General features: G+C 47.6%; 1 protein-coding gene across 1 annotated transcript in view; it reads left to right on the plus strand.

Annotated features, from left to right (window-relative positions):
- polg (polymerase (DNA directed), gamma) overlaps positions 1-19,767 on the plus strand; it is a 57,975-nt gene that overhangs the window by 9,553 nt on the left and 28,655 nt on the right. Inside the window, exons 4-11 of the mRNA XM_072470565.1 lie at positions 2,305-2,472; positions 3,765-3,911; positions 7,944-8,023; positions 8,971-9,153; positions 10,122-10,264; positions 12,401-12,530; positions 12,969-13,193; positions 15,754-15,871. Coding sequence (XP_072326666.1) covers positions 2,305-2,472; positions 3,765-3,911; positions 7,944-8,023; positions 8,971-9,153; positions 10,122-10,264; positions 12,401-12,530; positions 12,969-13,193; positions 15,754-15,871 — 1,194 coding nt within the window. The remainder of the gene's footprint in view (positions 1-2,304; positions 2,473-3,764; positions 3,912-7,943; positions 8,024-8,970; positions 9,154-10,121; positions 10,265-12,400; positions 12,531-12,968; positions 13,194-15,753; positions 15,872-19,767) is intronic.

Raw genomic sequence — 19,767 nt, forward strand, 5'->3', positions numbered from 1 at the left:
CTTCATGACCTTAATGTCTTTAATATCAAGAAATCTATTGCTCTCTGTCTTGAATATGCTCAATCACTGAGCCTCCACGTGAGGTTGAGAATTCCAAAGACCCCCTCCGCAAATTCCCATGAGCTGCACTTTTGTTTACTAACCTCTTAGAATCATGGAATCTCAACAGTACAGAAGGAGACCATTCAGCCCATTGAGTATGCACTGACTGTTTGAAAGATCAGCTTACCTAGGTCCAATCCCCCGCCCAATTCCTGCAACCCCACCCTCAGGGGAAATTTAGCGTGGCCAATCGACCGAACCTGCACATCTTTGGACTGTGGGAAGAAACCGGAGCACCCGGAGGAAACCCACGCAGGCACGGGAGAAAGTGCAAACCCCACACAGACAGTCACCCGAGGTTGGAATCGAACCCGGGTCCCTGGTGCTGTGAGGCAGCAGTGCTAACCACTGTGCCACTGTATGTGGGTCCTTATCGAAAGCCCTTTTATCTGCCAGTTATATCTTCAAAAAACCCCACCAGGTTTGTCAAATATGATCAATCCATTCTGAACCCTGCCTAATCCTACCATTATTTTCTTTATAATAGATTTCAGCAATTTCCCCACTACTGATATCAGACTAACGGGTCTTTAGTTCTCTATTTTCTCTCTCCCTCTTTTCTTAAATAGTGGGGTTACCTTCCAATCTGCAGGTGTTCCAGAATCTATAGAATTTTGGAAGATTAATCGACCAACTCTACAACCACCTCTTTCAACTGATGTAGATCATCAGGTTCAGGGAATTTACCACTTTCAGTCCCATTAATTTCTCCAGTGGTACTATTATACTAATACTAATCCCTTCAGTTCCTCATTCTCATGAGTCCCTCGGTTCTCACGTATTTCTGGGAGGTGTTTTGTATCTTCCTCCATGAAGACAGGCACAATGTATTTGTCTAACTTCTCTTCCGTTTCCTTGTTCCGATTATAAATTCTCCTGTCTCTGCCAGTAATGGACCCACATTTGTCCTTGTCAAGCTTTTCCATTTTGCATACCTATAGAGGTTTGCACAGTCTGTTTTTATATTTTTCGCTAGTTTACTTCCATATTTTATATTCCCCGTCTTTGTTCGTTTCTTAGTCCTTTGCTGTTCAGGATCAGCAGATATTCTTCACGGTTCAATAGCTTTATCCAAACTCATTAATAACAGCCAGGTGGGCAAGCTTCCAGAGGTTGCCCAACAACCATCAGACAAAAGGAAAAAACTGGGGATGCCGGGAATGTGAAATGAAATGGGAAGATACAGGACATAACGAGCAGGCTTGGCAGCATCTGTGGAGAGAGAAACAGGTCTAAGGGCGAGTTTTTCCGGCTAAATGTTTCAGTTTTATGACCGTTCAAAAACTTGTGAAAAGGAGTCTCAAGATGAAACTTTTGTTACTAGTCTCGTTGCAGCGTACACGGATACTCAAATCTATCAGTCGTCTTGGGTCACGTGGAGGTATTTGGATCAGGATACATGCATATATCTTAGATCCCACGTTAAAGCCATCAGCAGTGTCCTTATTTTTATATACATTTGATGTTGTATTGTTGCTTACAATTAAATTGAAAAACTGACCACAGTTTGGGAAACAAGCGATGTGGAGTTGATTGGGACAAATGAGTTTCACTGCAGTACAGGCTGAGGAGCTCCAATACTTAATCGACATCCACCGGCTGGAGAGTATAATTATATTAAGACGTTTACATCAGCAGTTTCATCATGAATGTGCAAATAGGGTTTGTAGTGAGGAAGAGTTGACACAGTGACAGAAAGAAGTACGGTTTTCTAATTAGGGAGTCCATTAGAAGTAAAGTTTTTGATGTAGAATCGATAAACTCACCTCACAATTGAAATAGGAGGACGATTACAAATAGTGCATTGTGTTGAGAGTGCAGGAACGGACCATTCGGCCCAACATTCATGCTCCGCACAAGACTCCCCTCAGCCTCCTTCATTTAACCCTACCAGCGTATCCTGCTGTTCCTCCCGCTCCCCCTTACATAGGTCAGTGGTACTCTGAACTGCCTGTGGTGGCGAGGTCCATGTTCTAACCAATGACAGGTAACAAAACCTCTGAATTCCTTAATGGAATTCGTATTGAGTCTCTGGTATTTATGGCCCCCAAGCAGTTGATTAAGAGAGTCTCGTCATACTCCTGCACTTTCCTTATTTCGTGCTCCCTAGCCACGTTATACTCTTTCTGTGTGACTGTGTTCCTGGGATTGGTGTGTGAGTGTTTACGGAATGTGAACTCTATCCACTCTCTCTGTCTACAGGGGACGGGGCTGCGTTTCCTGGACACCATGAGCCTGCACATGGCTATTTCTGGCCTGACTGGCTTCCAGCGCAGCCTCTGGATGGCGAGTAAAAAAGGGAAGAGGAGGGGCCTGGAAGAAGTAAAGGAGCACATTAAACGGACTACCAACAAGCCCAGAAGCCCGGGGGTAAGAGCATCAAAATAGTCTCGTACCTGTCGACTTTAAAAGCAAAGGTATGGAGATAGTGAGAATCTTGAGCGGTAGGTAAAGTGAAAGGAAAAAGGGAACAGGAGTGATTTAAATCCTCCTGCCACGTCAAAAACAGAACATTGGACAGTCATCCATCTTGACCATCTGTCGGTGAAGGATTTGGTAGCACAGTGGTTATCACTGTTGCTACACAGCGCCAGGGTGCCAGGATCGATTCCCGGCTTGGGTCACTGTCTGTGCGGGGTCTGCACGTTCTCCCTGTGTCTCCGTGAGTTTCCTCCGGGTGCTCCGGTTTCCTCCCACAAGTCCCGAAAGACGTGCTGTTAGGCAATTTGGACATTCTGAATTCTCCCTCAGTGTACCCGAACAGGCGCCGGAATGTGGCGACTAGGGGATTTTCACAGTAACTTCATTGCAGTGTTAATGTAAGCCTACTTGTGACAAATAAAGGTTATCTTATTATTAGTATTTTTATTTGTACCTTCTCTTCCTCCTAGGTGACACTTCACCTTTCCTAAAGGGTTTCCTGACTTGTTAATCTTGTAGCTTTATAGAGGGGTATTTAGATCGGTTTCTGCCCTTCATGGAGGTACTTTTTTGAGATGCATTTCCTCTGTTATTTGTGTACTTTATATCCTCTCTTCATTCTGAGGGCAGATGTGCACCTATTTGAAGCTATTGCTGCCGGTGCCCTCTGGTGGACATGTCGAGGCACCCAGGTGATGCCCTCCTCTTCCTGCTGGATTTGCTGTTTCCTCCATTATCACAGAGGGTGGCATTCTGAGTGAAGGCAATCTTCATCTGTGCTCTGTGACATTAAGCATTGCAGCGCCTCAGTGGATGTTACACTCAGATGAAGTGGTCATGTAACACGGAAGCACTATCACTAGGAGATAAATGTGAACTCCATTTCTGCAGCCGTAAAGGGTATCCTGAGGAGGAATGTCAATTTCACAAATGTATCAAAGTTCTGGAGACCATGTTCTATCATGGCAGTCACTTGTAGAGTTGCGGGCCTTTTGCTAAGTGGCCTTCGTGTGGTGAGGCAAGTTCAGGGACTTTTTAATCCAGTGATTTTGTGCTTGTGTGTTGGGAAGAAGGTTGTACTTGCATACTGAAGTGCAATCTAAATGGGGCTTTGGAACTGTGATTCAGAAATACCCATTGTGCATTTCTAGCCCTGCTATCAGTGGGCTCAAAGTTTGGTGCGAGTCAATTATAAAATATTGGACCAGAAACATATGTATTTGCCCATGTTTGTGTTGTAGGTTGGAGCCTGGGACTGGGTGAACATAAGCAGCATCAACAACCTTGTTGATGTCCACGCACTCTATGTGGGGGGAAAGCCTCTCGAGAAGGAGGCTCGTGAGATTTTCATCAAAGGCACAATGAAAGATGTTCGAGAGAACTTCCAGGTACAACAACAAATAGACCACTGATTACTCTCTCACTTTATATAGTGCGTACTGTAGCAAAGGATCTAAAACATTACTGTTTTCAAGTTGTTTTGTTGAACATATAATAAAAATTAGTGACAATGGAATTATGCATTCCTATAAATGAATTTACGAGTGCCTTGATTAAAAAATTTCCATCCTTATTTTCAGATCATAGGAACAGGAGTAGGCCATTCAGCCCCTCGAGCCTGCTGTGCCATTCATTGAATTCAAGGCTAATCTATGGCCTAACTCTATATACCTGCCTTTGGCTCATATCCCTTAATACCTTTGCGAAACAAAAATTGATCTATCTCAGATTTAAAATGAACAATAGATGTGACATCAATTGCCAATTATGGAAGAGCGTTCCAAACCTCGACCACCCTTTGTAGTAATGCTTCCCAACATCTCTCCTGAATAGTCTGGCCCTAATGTTTAAACTATGCCCCCTAGTTCTAGAATCTCTAAACAGTGGAAACAGTTGGGCCGCGCCATCCTGTGCATGCGCGGGGAATGTCTTACGCACTCCGGCCCCTCACCAACATGGCGCCGGTGTTCTGGGGCCGCGTGCGGAAGGAGGTAGGCCCGGGGGGGGGGGGGGGGGGGGGGGGGAGGCCGGCCCGCCGATTGGTGGGCCCCGATCGCGGGCCGGGCCCCGACCGCGGGCCAGACCCCATCGCAGGCCACCCCGGTGAAGGAGCCCCCCTCCCTCCCACACAGGCTTCCCCCCCCCCCAGCGTTCTCGCAGAGTTCCCGCCGGCAGCGACCAGGGGTGGACGGCACCGGCGGGAACCTGTCGTGTCGTAGTGGCCGCTCGGCCCATCCGGGCCGGAGAATCGCAGCTCGCCGGTTCTCCGAGCGGCCCGGTGCGAATCGCGCGCCACTGGTTTCTGCCGGGTGGGAGAATCGCGTGCGGGGGTCGGGGCGGCGTGGCGCGATTCGCGCGGCGCCCCAGCGATTCTCCCACCCGGCGTGAGGGGGGGGGGTGGAGAATAGCGCCCCTCCTTCCTAAGATGTGGTGTCCAGAGCTACTCATAGTACTCCAAAAGGGGTCTAACCAGAGTTTTGTAATGCTGCAGTGTAACTTCTATGTCTTTATACTCCAGTCCTTTAGATATAAAGGCCAGCATTCCATTAGCCTTCTTGATTATTTTCCACACTTGTTTGTGGCATTTTAAACATCTATGCACCTGAACCCCCAGGTCTCTTTGGACATCCATTGAATTTACCGTCATACCATCAAGAAAGTACCCCAATCTATCTAATTTTGGTCCAAAATGGATAATCTCACACTTGCTCACATTAAAATCCATCTGCCATAATTTTTCCCATTCACCTAGTCTATCAATATCCCTTTGTAATTTTAAGCAGTGACCAAAACTGTCTACAATGCCACCCAACTTTGAATACATGACTTTCTATGCCAATAACCAAGTCATAAATTAATGTGAACAATTAAGGCCCTAACACAGATCCCTGGGGGACACCACTAATCACATCCTGAGTACCCACCCAGTATCCGTACTTTCTGTCACCTGCCACTCAACCTATTTCCCAACCATGCCAGTAATTTGCCCTCAGTTATGCTTGCTTCTACCTTAGTTCACAGTCTCGTCTGAAACTTTATCAAATGCTTTCTGGAAGTCCATATAAGCAACATCCATAGACATTTCCCTGTCCACTACCTTTGTCACCTCTTCAAAAAATTCACTGAGGTTTGTCAGGCCTGACCTACCTGTCATGAATCCATGTTGGCTCTCCCTGATGAACTGAAATGTTTTGATGTGTTCAGTTAACCTATCCTTGATTATAGACTCCAACAATTTCCCCACCACAGATGTTAGGCTAACTGGTCTTTAATTCCCTGGTTTACCTCTTTCACTCTTCTTAAAAAAGCAGAGTGGCATGAGCAATTTTCCAATCCAGAGGGACAACTCCTGAATCTAGGGAACTCTGAAAGATTATAGTTAGGGCATGCACAATGTGCTCCCTTACTTCCGTTAACATCCTCGGATGAAAATCGTCAAGTCCTGGGGATTTGTCACTTTTTAGTTTCATTAATTTCCTCATTAATTTTATTTAGTCCCTGTTCCCGATTCACTATTAGTGTCCTTGGGACTTCCAGCAAGCCTTTCTACTGTAAATACTGAGGCAAAGTAATTATTCAACATATCTGCTATTTCCCCATAGTCATTGACAGTAGCCCCACCTTCAGTTGTTAGGGGGGTGATCTTTGTATCTTTCCCATTCAGTAGGACCTGTGCTGTTTTTTGCATTTTTGTAAGCCCTTATCATGGCCTCTCTGTGACCTCCTTCAGCCTGCCAACGTATCTGTACTCCAATTTGGGCATCCTCGCTTACTGGGTATCAGTTAATATGTTTGTGAAACCTCATGGATGTATTACTACCATAAAAGGCATTATGTAACTGCAAGGTGTAATGTTGAACCCAAATCTTCTGACATTTCTGACATTTGTCTATACTTAGAAACTACCTATTCTCTGTCGGCATCAACACAGTTTTGCGTCCTTGTCATATGTAAATTGTAGATAAAATACTTCAATATGTAAGTTACTTTTAAAAGTCATTTTTCTTTGTCAGCCCACTAGATCATCCCTCCTACATCCCTCCCTACTGGTGGCAAAGGAGAGTGGCTGCCACGAGATGGCAGGATTGCCGTATGAGATTTAGGACTGAGATAATGAGAAACCTCTTCACTCAGAGGGTGGCGAACCTGTGAAACTCTAGGCTGTGCAAGCCAAGACACTGAATATCCTAAAGAAGGAAATAGATTTCTAAACTCTAAAGACATCAAGGCGTATGGGGAGGGCACTGGAATATGGCGTTGAGATAGAGTATCAGCTATGATTATATTGAATGGTGGAGCAGGCTCGAAGGGCTGAATGGCCTACTCCTATTTTTCTATGTTTCTCTCCATCCCATAAGTGATCCCTTTCAAACAGTAGCAGGTCACGGCTTCAGATTGACCCGAGAGCTTGCGCCATGCTATTGACTAGGCATTCTGAATGATGGACTGTGCCAATGATGTCTGCACACCTGCCATGGGCTGCGAATGCTGCCGCCTAGTGACCTTTTGACTGCAGGGTCATCTGTCACACCCAATGTTCCTCTTCCGCCTCCTCCTCTCTCTCTCTCTTCCCCCCCCCCCCCCCCCCCCAACCCCAACTCCCATTCCCAAAGAAGGACAGATGCCCATGTGAGAGACTGTCTCTAACCCACCAGTCTGAGAAGCAACAGAAACTCTTTGCCACTGCAATCGGGCAAGATTGAGAACTGAATGGACAAGTTTCAGGCCTGATCATGTTGATTGAGCTTTCTACCAGCCTGTTTTTAGGAAAGCTTTTGAGTTCCAAGGCCGCCTTGGAAAAATTGTACACAATCACAGGGCATTGTCACTGATGCCTTTTATGAGCTTGGCTCAGGAGCTAACATTATCTTCTGAGTCCAAACGTTATGGGTTCGCACTCCTCCGCTCCAGGACGTGACCTAGGATGACACTTCATTGCAGTGCTGAGGGACTGCTGCATTGTCTGAACTGCTGCCTTGCGGATGGAACGTCAAACCTAGGCTCTGTTTGTCTGCTCAAATCGATGTTAATGATTTCTTGGCATTAAGAGCAGGAACATCTACCAGCGTTCTGGCTAATGTTCCTTCCTCAATCAACAGATTATCTGGGCAACGATCCTTCTGTTGGCTGAGGATTCTTTCTACGTGCAACTTTGCCATCACATTTGCCTACATAATAAAAGTCACTGTACTTCGTGATGATTTACTAAAGTATTTTGTCTGAGATCCGACAAACAATTATACAAATTTCAATCTGTTTTTGCCTGTGGAGGAATCCCGAGCTTGCGTGTCGCACATTCTGGGCTGAAACGAGATTCCCGTGGGAAGAGTCCAGAAAAAAACACAGACAATTTACCTTTTACGAGAATTGCTTTTTAAAAAATACCTCGTTTTTGTGTCCCTTTGTTCCACTGCTGGCAGGCGCTGATGCGATACTGTGCACTTGATGTTAAGGCTACTTATGAGGTGTTTTGTGAGGAGCTTCCACTCTTTCTAGAAAGGTGAGTAATCTTTTCTGAATGACTGATCATGTCCTTGTTTCCCTTTCTGACCATCTGCCAGTGTAAGCTGGTCACAGGTTAATAGTGACTGCAACCCTACCTCCCAATGTAACATCTGCTGAAACAGTGACACTGTGTAAGAACACTAACGGCACTGCCTGATGCAAGACTGAGCCACACACATACATACACACACCACACTGTCTTGGCCCTGGACTTGACTCCCAGCTGATGCTGACTGATTCCAACAGGGTTTTGCACACACAGACACACACACACACATGCGCTCACTTGTATCCCTGAGCTTGGAAGGGTGGATATTGACAATGGTTCCTGTTCCCAAACATGTGCCATGGACTATTACTGGAAAATGTATATGTTTGGATGCTCCCATTGAATAAACTAACATTTGCTGTTGCAGATCACATTTTGAATGGGAGTCTGAGAGAGGGGAGGTGGCTTATGGTACTGTGCCCGTCAGAGAATTGGGGGGTAAATATTACAGATGCCTGCCAAAGAGAGAGGCCAGTCTACATCCGATATTATCTAGTACAGAAGCTGTTTATCTCTAAACACACCTTGGCATTCAGCTGAATTGCCTGTCTTGACAAAAACTCTCCCCTTGTTCATTAGGCCCACTATGCATTGAGGAAGAGTCATATTGGACCCAAAATGTTAATTCTATTCCTCTCTCCACAGAAACTGCCAAACCAGATGAGTTTTCACAGCACTTCCTGTTTTTATTCCTAAGCATTGAAGAGGTCAATGCCCTTATCCATGCTCCAGGACTTTTTACTGAAAATCCAGTCAATGAGTAAACAACATTGCCCATGGTTGGAGATATCATTAGCTAGAGTTCCTGTGAAGCTCACCGCTTCCTCACTGGGTAGTGGACATGCCCTGCCCCACACACATGCGCTAACAGTGGTTTATTTTTTTCTGATTAGGTGCCCACACCCGGTGACCTTTGCTGGCATGCTAGAGATGGGACAGTGCTACCTTCCTGTAAATCACAACTGGAAGCGATACCAGGATGAGGCACAGGGGACATATGAAGAGCTGCAACGAGAGATGAAGCAGTCCCTCATGAACCTGGCCAATGATGCCTGCCAGCTTCTTTACGATGAGAGGTGCATTACATTATTTTTAAAGTTTGCTTATCAGAACCTCAGCAATGAAGTGGAACTTTCTATTGTGTTTGAGCGCATTATCTAGGCTGATGCTTCAATGTAGTACTGAGGGAGTGTTCCATAATTGTGGCATGGCTTTTCAGATGCGATGGTAAACCGAGTCTCTCTGTTCAGGTGAATATAGAGCTGCTGTGATACTATTTAAGGAGGTACCTTAAAAGGGAGCTCGCTCTATCTCTTGGCCAACCTTCCTCCCTTAGTCAATGTAGCCAGATAGGCGAGCTGGTCATTCAACCAGGTGAAACTTTGCTGTTACAGAATGACAATTGGCTAAAGAACGCCAATCACCGCACTTCAAAGTCATTCATTGTGTGAAGAGCTTTGAGATGTGGAGTGCAGCTTGACCCTCTTCTAAGTCCGTGTACAAAAAGAGCCGCCACCTTTGCTTTTCTGAATTTCATTGACTTTTGTCAACCAGTGGGAGATGCTTCGAAATACTGTAAAAGCTGGAATAGCTATGGTCATGCAGGTTTTCAAAGAGGAATTGGACTGACCACTTACTCATTAGAAAGTAAAAATGTGACGGCAGCACGGTGGCGCAGTGGTTAGCATTGGTGCCTCATGGCGCCAAGGTCCCAGGTTCGATTCCGGCTATGGTTGTGGAGTTTGCACATTCTCCACGTGTTTGCGTGGGTTTCGCCCCCACAACCCAAAGATGTGCAGGCTAGGTGGATTGGCCATGCTAAATTGCCCTTATTTGGAAAAAATTAATCGGTTACTCTTATTTTTTTATAAAAGAAGTAAAAAAGTGCATCTCACTTTGGGAACAAGTATTGCAAAATTGTCCAGACTTGAGGTCACTTGGACGGACAAAACTGGGTAACCCTTGTTACTGTGGTGGTATGGTTGATGGGTGAGGAGAGCCTTGCGGTCATCGTACATCTCTTCCATGTCTCCCTGATTTTCAGGTACAAAGATGACCCCTGGTTGTGGGACCTTGAATGGGACACCCAAGTGTTCAAACAGAAGAAGAACAGTAAGAAAAAGAAAAAAGAATCGGCCGGCACCAGTGAAGGTGCAAATTGCAGCTCTGTGGCAGAATCCGAGGAAGGTGAGTTAATTCTGGAAGTCACTTTTTACATTCATATCTGATCTTTCTTGTCTGCTACCTTAAACACAATTTAAATTGGCTTTCAAGGGTTTGAATATGAAGTGTTTGTTCAGTGGAGAGTGCACTTCAACGATGCACTCTGATTTTCTTTGTAATAAATTTGGAGTAGCCAATTATTTGTTCCCAAATAAGGCGCAATTTAGCATGGCCAATCCACCTAGCCTGCACATCTTTGGGTTGTGGGGGTGAAACACACGCAGACATGGGGAGAATGTGCAAACTCCACACAGACAGTGACCCGGGGCCGGGATCAAACCCAGGTCCTCAGCGCCGTAGGCAACAGTGCTAACCACTGGGCCATCGTGCTGCCTACGATGCACTCTGATGAGGGTCAGATAGAGACTGTGGTTGAAGGCCATCATCCACTTATTCTTCAATGCGTTGAAAGGCTTGACTGAAATGACAGTCCTGTTGACTTTGTCAAAATTCCAGTGCATAATTTAAAGCTTTGCACCTGTACCATTATAAATGGAGGCCTCTCCCGCATCTATAACATCACTGTAGCAAACCTTGTCTTAGCTGGGCATTCTTTTGTAAGTTGGTGCTACTTCGCTGCAAGTTGTTATTGCTGAATCATGGAATGATTCATTTGAGTCCAACAGCACCACTGTATTCAGTATGTCTGCAATTGATGCTGAGAATGACTTGTTTATCCAAAGCCTCTCTATCTTCCTGTTCATTCCTGAGCACCTCCCATTTGTGTTGCTACCGGTGACTAGATGTGGTACAATCAGAGTTTACTGAGGGGTGGAATTTGAACTGTTTTGGGTTCGACCTTTGTTTCCCAATCCCCACGTGTTAAAGTGCCAACCTTGGTTCAATGCTAGACCATCATGGGCTCAAGTCCCGCTCCAGAGACCTGAGCACGTGATCATAGAACATAGAACATAGAACATAGAAAATACAGCACAGAACAGGCCCTTCGGCCCACGATGTTGTGCCGAACCTTTGTCCTAGATTAATCATAGATTATCATTGAATTTACAGTGCAGAAGGAGGCCATTCGGCCCTTTGAATCTGCACCGGCTCTTGGAAAGAGCACCCTACCCAAACTCAACACCTCCACCCAACACCAAGGGCAATTTGGACATTAAGGGCAATTTATCATTGGCCAATTCACCTAACCCGCACATCTTTGGACTGTGGGAGGAAACCGGAGCACCCGGAGGAAACCCACGCAGACACTGGGAGGACGTGCAGACTCCGCACAGACAATGACCCAAGCCGGAATCGAACCTGGGACCATGGAGCTGTGAAGCCATTGTGCTATCCACAATGCTACCGTGCTGCCCTTAAGAACAAATAAGTCTACACTATATCATTTTACCATAAGTGATCAGCGGAACCGTAAGACGGAGGAGCAGAAGTGGACTATTCTGCTCCGCCATTTGATGAGATTGTGACTGATCTGATATAATAATCCTCCACTCCACTTTACCGCCTTATGCCCATAACCTTTGATTCTCTTACTGGTTAAAAATATGTCCATCTCGGCCTAGAACCTACTTAAGGACCCAGACTCTAACGCCATCTGCGGTAAAGAATTCCACAGATTCATTGCCCTCTGAGAGAAGAAATTCCTCCTGAGCGCTGTCTTAAATGTGCGACCCGTTACTCTTTGATTGTGATCTCTGGTCCTAGACTCTCCCACAAGGAAAACAAGCTCTCAACATCTGCCCACATCTTTCAGCTGTGACATCAAAGATCCAGACTGCCTCTTCGGGCGGATGTAAAAGATCTCGTGGGGCTATTTGAAGATGAACAGTGGAATCCCTTAATGTCCCTCCCAATATTTATCCCTCAACCAAAATCAGTAAAAGCGATTGTCTGATCATTATCTCGTTGCTGACTCTGGGTTTTTGCAGTGTGAAAATTGCTGTCACATTTCCTTTCTTTCCAAGTGACTAAACTTCAAAAGTACCTTATTGGCCGAGGCTATGAAAGACTGTAAATGCTTATTTATTTTATTTTTGCTGTCTGCTCATGGAATACACTGCCTCCTTGCAACATCCTGCACTTTATTGGTCAGTTTACATTTGGTGACTCTTTTCTGATTCTGTAGTTATCTTCTTCCAGATCCAGGGCCTCCTTCAGAAGAAGAAGAGGAGGAGAAGAAGTCTGTCAAGAGTAGAACCCTCCTGAATAGTCTGCATCAGACCGTCAGCCTTCTTCCAAAGAGGAGACAGCATCTGCCAGGCCATCCCGGGTCAGTGAGCTACATTCAAAAATAAACTTCGCCTCAATAAGTACCATGGCAATGACTGGTTCAATCCCCAGTCTGCGTTGAATTAGCTGATCTCAAACATTATGTTTAAGAGGTGCTCTAACTGGTGTCCATGTCCCTGGGTTAGGGAGCGTGAAAAAGGAGCAAGGTGACCTGCCCCTTCTGGAACATGCAACATGCTGACAGGGGCCTACTTGGCTGTGATGTCGCAGACACTAATTTCTCTTGCTCGTGCATGACGAATGACCACTTGGACAAAGCAGCAGACAGTTACCATTACCCATGGCATTGTTACTCAGTGTGAGGGACCACTGAAAACTGTGTTGAATTTAGGCCACTTTTAGACCGAGGAACCTAGTTTGCAAGCTAAACTCAGACATGAGATGATATTGAATCCAGTTCCTTGCTGTGCTCTTGCAGATGGTATCGGAAACTATGTCTGAAGTGGAATGATCCTCACTGGTTGCCAGGACCCAGCCTCATTAGCCTCCAGATGAGGGTCACTCCGAAGCTGATGCGCTTGACCTGGGATGGATTCCCACTGCACTATTCAGAGAGCCATGGGTGGGGGTACCTGGTCCCAGGAAGAAAAGACAACCTATTAACTAACCCCAGTGACACGGATACACCTTCCTGTCCATACAAGTAAGTAAAAGCGATCTTTTCCATGCATACAAGCAGTAAGCAACTTCCTCTCTGACTGGAATATGTTAGACAATCAAATAACTTATTGCCGGGGGTCCGTTAGCTCTGTTGGCTGGACGGTTGGCTTGTGATGAGCGATGCCAACAGCGCGGGTTCAATTCCCGTACCGGCTGAGGTTATCCATGAAGGCCCCACCTTCTCAACCTTGCCCTTTGCCTGAGGTGTGGTGAACTTCACGTTAAATCACCACCAGTCAGCTCTCTCCCAAAGGGAAAGCAGCCTAATGGCCCTCAGGGACTATGGTGACTTCTATTTCATTTCACTTGCTGGTTACGAACAAAGAGGAACAATACAATACAGGACCAGGCCCTTTGGCCCTCCAAGCCTGTACCGGTCATGATACCAACCTTGGCCAAAACCCGAAAGAATAAAGAACAATACAGCACAAGAACAGGCCCTTCGGCCCTCCAAACCTGTATTGGCCTGCACACTCGGGAGGATTTTCCTGATGGGCTTGTAGCACCAACCAATGTGATATTGGACCTAATGGAGCAAAACAACCTATTTCCAATCTCCAGTTTCTGCTGAACAAACTGATATAAATGGCCTTGAGTCAGTCAGTTACTCCTGATGGAGAATATAGTAATTCCAGTTTAGGCTCAGTGATTTGCATAAGAAGGGAGCTAAACAGTTGATCCTACTTTTTCCAATTCTCTTTCTGCTCTAAGCCAGATATTCATCTGTTTCCATAGCTAGTTATTCCTGGATCAGTCTGTCACCGTTGGTCTTACCTACAGGCTATAACATCCATTAACTGCCTTTCAAAACAGTCATGGTTTTCCTACCTCTGACCTTGAGTATTATAGAACATAGAACAGTCCAGCACAGAACAGGCCCTTCGGCCCTCGATGTTTGCCGAGCATTGTCCGAAACCAAGATTAAGCTATCCCACTCCCTGTCATTCTGGTGTGCTCCATGTGCCTATCCAATAACCGCTTGAAAGTTCCTAAAGTGTCCGACTCCACTATCATAGCAGGCAGACCATTCCACACCCTAACCACTCTCTGAATAAAGAACCTACCTCGGACATCACTCCTATATCTCCCACCCCGAACCTTATAGTTATGGCCCCTTGTAACAGCTACATCCACCCGAGGAAATAGTCTCTGAACGTCCACTCTATCTATCGCCCTCATCATCTTATAAACCTCTATTAAGTCACCTCTCATCCTCCTCCGCTCCAAAGAGAAAAGCCCTAGCTCCCTCAACCTTTCCTCATAAGACCTATCCTATTGGCCAGTCTCCGATCACCCACCCTCCATAAACCCACCCTCCATAAACCCACCCTCCATAAACCCACCCTCCATGTACCTCAGCTTGTCCAAATTTCTACTGCCTGCAACCATAACTTGCTCGAAGGCCAGTTCGTTCACTAACCCTGTACTTTCTCATCTACATTGGTTCCCGATTTAGCAATGGCAATATTTACAAATTCTTGTTTCAATTTGCTCACTAACCTCCTCCCACTAACCTCCTCCCACTAACCTCCTCCCACTAACCTCCTCCCACTAAGCTCCTCCCACTAACCTCCTCCCACTAACCTCTGCTCCCCATTCCAATTCTGGTCTTGTGTACATCCTCTCTTTTATTTGCTTCTTCATTGGTGGCCGTGACCTCAGCCGCCGAGGCGAAAACTCTGGGATTATTTCTCTAAAATTCCCTAACTCTCTCTCCTCCTTTACGAAGATCTTTAAAAGCTGCCTCTCTGACTAAACACAAGTCCAACTCCCCTATTATCTCCTCACGTTGCTCGATGTTAGGTTTTGTTTCTTTATGGTCCTGTGTTGCACCGTGGGAGGTTTCACTACCTTAAAGGCACTATACAAATAAACGTGTTTATTATATTTATACCCAACTTAAAAAAATTTAGAGTATCCAATTCATTTTTTCCAATTAAGGGGCAATTTAGTGTGCCCAATCCACCTATCCTGTACATCGTTTGGGTTGTGGGGGCGAAACCCAAGCAAACACGGGGAGAATGTGCAAACTCCACACGGACAGTGACCCAGAGCCGGAATCGAACCTGGGACCTCGGCGCCGTGAGGCAGCAGGGCTAACCACTGCACCACCGTGCTGCCCTCATTTATACCTAATTGTGACTTCCTGCCGTAACGGCCCCTGCCCCCCACACGATTTTGGGCTGTCTTCTGACGAGTCTCAAGTCCCCTCTTGTACCCGCTCACAGACACGTCGTGCCTGACTCGGTGACGCGACGAGGCATGTAAATCCCGCGAGAGGCCACTCGCATGCGGCCTCAGTTCTTCGCAGAGGCCCGCCCCCCAAAAACAAAGTCCCGTTCAATAGTGGGGCCATTCCCGACGCTGCAGGCTCCAAGAAACACTCCGCCATTCGCACCCAAAACGGGACTTTCTTTCCCCCGTTAAATCACACCCACAGTGTGGGTTCTCCACCATTTCCTGTTTTATTTCGGATGACCAGCAGTGGCGGGTAGGGAGGAGGTTTCCTTTCCACCTAAGTCTTTTTGCTCTTTCTTTGACAGAACCATTGAGATGCTGCACAAGGAACATTGCAGAAAGAAAGTGCGAGGCCAAACTGAACAGCAGGAGATGTCAGCCAGTGACGAGTTCACGGAGACAGGGAACAGAATGTGGGAAATGGTGAGAGTGGGGAGAGAATATCGAGTCAACTTGGTTGCGAAACATAATTTAATCTATTTTTCTGTGGGATACAATGTGAATATTTAAAAAAAAATGTCAAGATGGGAAAAGATCATCTGGCCTATCCCATATGGCTGTGATACCTGGGGCGTCATTCTCCGACCCCCCGCCTGGTCGGCGAATCGCCGGGGGCTGCCGTGAATCCCGCCCCCGCCGGTTGCCGAAGTCTCTGGCACCGGAGATTCGGCGGGGGCGGGAATCGCGCCGGTTGGCGGGCCCCCCCGCTCGATTCTCCGGCCCGGATGGGCCGAAGTCCCGCGATAAATTGCCTGTCCCGCCGGCGTGGATTAAACCACCTTTTCAACGGCGGGACAAGGCGGCGTGGGCGGGCTCTGGGGTCCTGGGTGGGGTGCGGGGCGATCTGGCCCCGGGGGGTGCCCCCACGGTGGCCTGGCCCGCGAGCGGGGCCCACCGATCCGCGGGTGGGCCTGTGCCGTGGGGGCACTCTTTCCCTTCCGCCTCTGCCACGGTCTCCACCATGGCGGAGGCAGAAGAGACTCCCTCCACTGCGCATACGGGGGAAACTGTCAGCTGACGCTCCCGCGCATGCGCCGCCCCGAGATGTCATTTCTGCAACAAAGGCTGTTTCCGCCAGCTGGCGGGGTGGAAATTCCTCCGGCGTCGGCCTAGCCCCTCAATGTTGGGGCTCGGCCCCCAAAGATGCGGAGCATTCCGCACCTTTGGGGTGGCGCGATGCCCGTCTGATTGGCGGCGTTTTGGGCGCCAGTCGGCAGACATCGCGCCGTTTCGGGAGAATTTTGCCCCGGTTCCCCAGATCGCGAGATTTTTTCCAAGGTAAGAGTATCAAGGAATATGGAGCTAAAATAAATAAAAGAAGTTGAGCTATATATTAGGCATGATCTAACTGCATAAGGCTCATTAGTATACTCCTGTTTTTTTATTCATTCTACTCCCTGCCCCCTTAGGGCTCAAGATGGAACAAATCGGGACTACAGAAGCAAAATACTGTAGATGCTGGAAATCTGAAGCAGAGAATGCTGAAAATACTCTTTAAGTCCAAAGAATTGGCCGTGATAAATTGCCCTTAGGTTAGATGCGGTTACTGGGTTACGGGGATAGGGTGGAGGGATGGGCTTAAGTAGGGTGCTCTTTCCAAGAGCCGGTGCAGACTCGATGGGCCGAATGGCCTCCTTCTGCACTGTAAATTCTATTATTCTATGAAGTCGGGCAGCATTGCGAGTGAGAAAGAATTAATGTTTCGGGTCCATGACCTTTTGTCAGAACTGCTATAGGACAGCGCGGTAGCACAGTGGTTAGCACAGTTGCTTCACAGCTCCAGGGTCCCAAGGTTCGATTCCCGGCTTGGGTCACTGTCTGCGGGGAGTCTGCACGTTCTCCCTGTGTCTGCGTGGGTTTCCTCCGGGTGCTCCAGTTTCCTCCCACAGTCCACAAATGTGCAGGTTAGGGGGATTGGCCATGATAAATTGCCCTTAGTGTCCAAAAAGGTTGGGTGGGGTTACGGGGATAGGGTGGAGGTGTGGGCTTGGGTAGGGTACTCTTTCGGTGTAGACTCCATGGGCCGAATGGCCTTCTTCTGCACTGTAAATTCTAAGACAGATCAACTTGGTTTTCCGCTCCTGGTGGTTGTCTGGTGATCCTGCTGGAAAGTGCATGTGTTGAATTTGGATAAATACCGAATCACCAACAACTTAACGTTTATAAGGCATATTTTAACCAAACCAAGGCAATTCAAAATTAATAATCACCGAAGTGCTGAGGTTGGAGGAGTGTCTCCCTCAGGTTATTGGGGAGGATCAGACGGGGTTTGTGAAGGGTAGACTTTGTCGTCTAATGTGCGGCGGCTTTTAAATGCGGTGTTGTCCCCATCGGAAGCGAGCGAACAGGAGGTTATGTAGTTGGATGCAGAGAAGGCTTTTGATAGGGTAGAATGGGGATATTTGTTTGCGGTGCTGGAGTGGTTTGGGATAGGGACTACATTTGTGTTGTGGGTTCGGTATAAGGTGCCTAAGGCTAGTGTCCGTAAAAATAGTGTGAGTTTGGGATATTTTCAGCTGCACGGGAACGAGACAGGGTGCCCCATGTCCCCACTCTTGTTTGCAATGGCCATAGAGCCTTTGACCATTGCCCCGAGGGCCTCAGATATGTGAAAAGGGATAATGATGGAACACAGCGTGTTTGATTGTTTGATCCCGAAGCCGAAATCGCATTCGGCGACCGGGCGTGAGAATCTGTTTTGACTCTGAAATCGGGGGCGGTGCCGATTTTCAGGTGCTCTGCCCCCTGAAAAGCGGCGTACTCCTCGCTGTATCCACGGCCTCAGGCCATTGCCTGAGGCCCGCCCTGCGATGCCCCGTCCCCAACTGGCCGAGTTCCTGATGGCGTGGGAGTCTCATGGTCTCACCTGTCGTGAACTCAACATGGCGGCTGCGGACTCAGTCCAGCGCCGCCACTGTTGGGGGAGGGCCGATCCACGGGCAGGGGGGGCTTCAATCGGGGCTGGGGTCACTGGGGGGGCTGTCCGGGGAGCGCGAGGGGCCGAAGTGGGGTACTATTTTTGCGGTCCGGGTCCATGGGCTCAGTCCGCCATGAAGCACGGCGCGGCTGCTGCAGGCCGCCGCCATGTGGCTGCGTGGCCACAAACCTGCCAATGCTGGGAGCTCTACGCTGCCTCCTTGCTAGCCCCCTCCCCCACCCGGAGCAGGGAAGCGGTGACCGTTTTGCACCAGTTTTCCTGGAGTAAAACAGCACCATTTTCATGCCGGCGTGGGGACATAGTCTCCCAAACAGAGAATCCAGCCCAGGGTGTCCTTGTACGCTGATGATCTTCTTCTGTACGTGATAGACCCGATCCCCACAGTAAGTGATATCATGGCACTGTTGAAGCGTTTTGGGACTTTTTCAAGGTACACATTTAATTGGGAGAAAGTGAGTGTTTTCCGCTCACTCTGCCGGGGAGGGGAGCCATTCTGGGGGTGTTGCCATTCCATTTAATGGGCTCTCATGTTGGGTACTTGGGGATGCAAGTAGCTCGGGATTGGGCACGGCTTTGTATGTTGAATTTTACGAGTTTGGTGAGTCGGGTCAAGGCTGACTTAGAGAGCTGGGATATAGTCTCCCTCAGTCCTTGGCGGACAGATTTCAGTCGATGAAGATGAACGTTTTATCACAGTTTCTGTTTTTATTCCAGTGTTTGCCAGTTTTTCGGCCGAAATCCTTCTTCGGAGGAGTTGGGAGATTGATTTTATTCTTTATTTGGGCGGGTAAAGTTGTTAGGATTCGGAAAACGGTCCTTCAGAGGGACCGGCTGTCAAGGGTCTTGGCGTTGACGAGCTTGATATATTATTACTGTGCGGTGGTGTGTGGGTCCTGAGGCTGTATAGGTGCGGGTGGAGTCGGGTTTGTGTAGGGGATCGGGGTTGGGGGCATTAGTGATGGCCTCGCTTCTGTTTTCTCTAGGGAATATTCAGCAAACCCGGTGGTGGTCTCCACATTGAAGATATGGAGGCAATTTCGGCAGTGCTTTAAATTGGGAGCGTGTTGAAGCTGATGCATATATTCAAACCGTATGATTGAGCCGGCGAGATCGGATGTCCGGTTTGGAGGATGGGAGGAGAAGGGGGTGGAAGTAATGAGGGATTTATTTTTGGAGGGGTGATTTGCCAGCTTACTAATAATAATCTTTGTTGTCACAAGTAGGCTTACATTAACACTGCAATGAAGTTACTGTGAAAAGCCCCTAGTCGCCACATTCCGGCACCTGTTCGGGTAAGCTGGTACGGGAATTGAACCCGCACTGCTGGCCTTGTTTTCATAGATTATCATAGAATTTACAGTGCAGAAGGAGGCCATTCGGC

The sequence above is a fragment of the Scyliorhinus torazame genome, chromosome 12, assembly GCF_047496885.1.
Source record: "Scyliorhinus torazame isolate Kashiwa2021f chromosome 12, sScyTor2.1, whole genome shotgun sequence".
Lineage (NCBI taxonomy): Eukaryota > Metazoa > Chordata > Chondrichthyes > Carcharhiniformes > Scyliorhinidae > Scyliorhinus > Scyliorhinus torazame.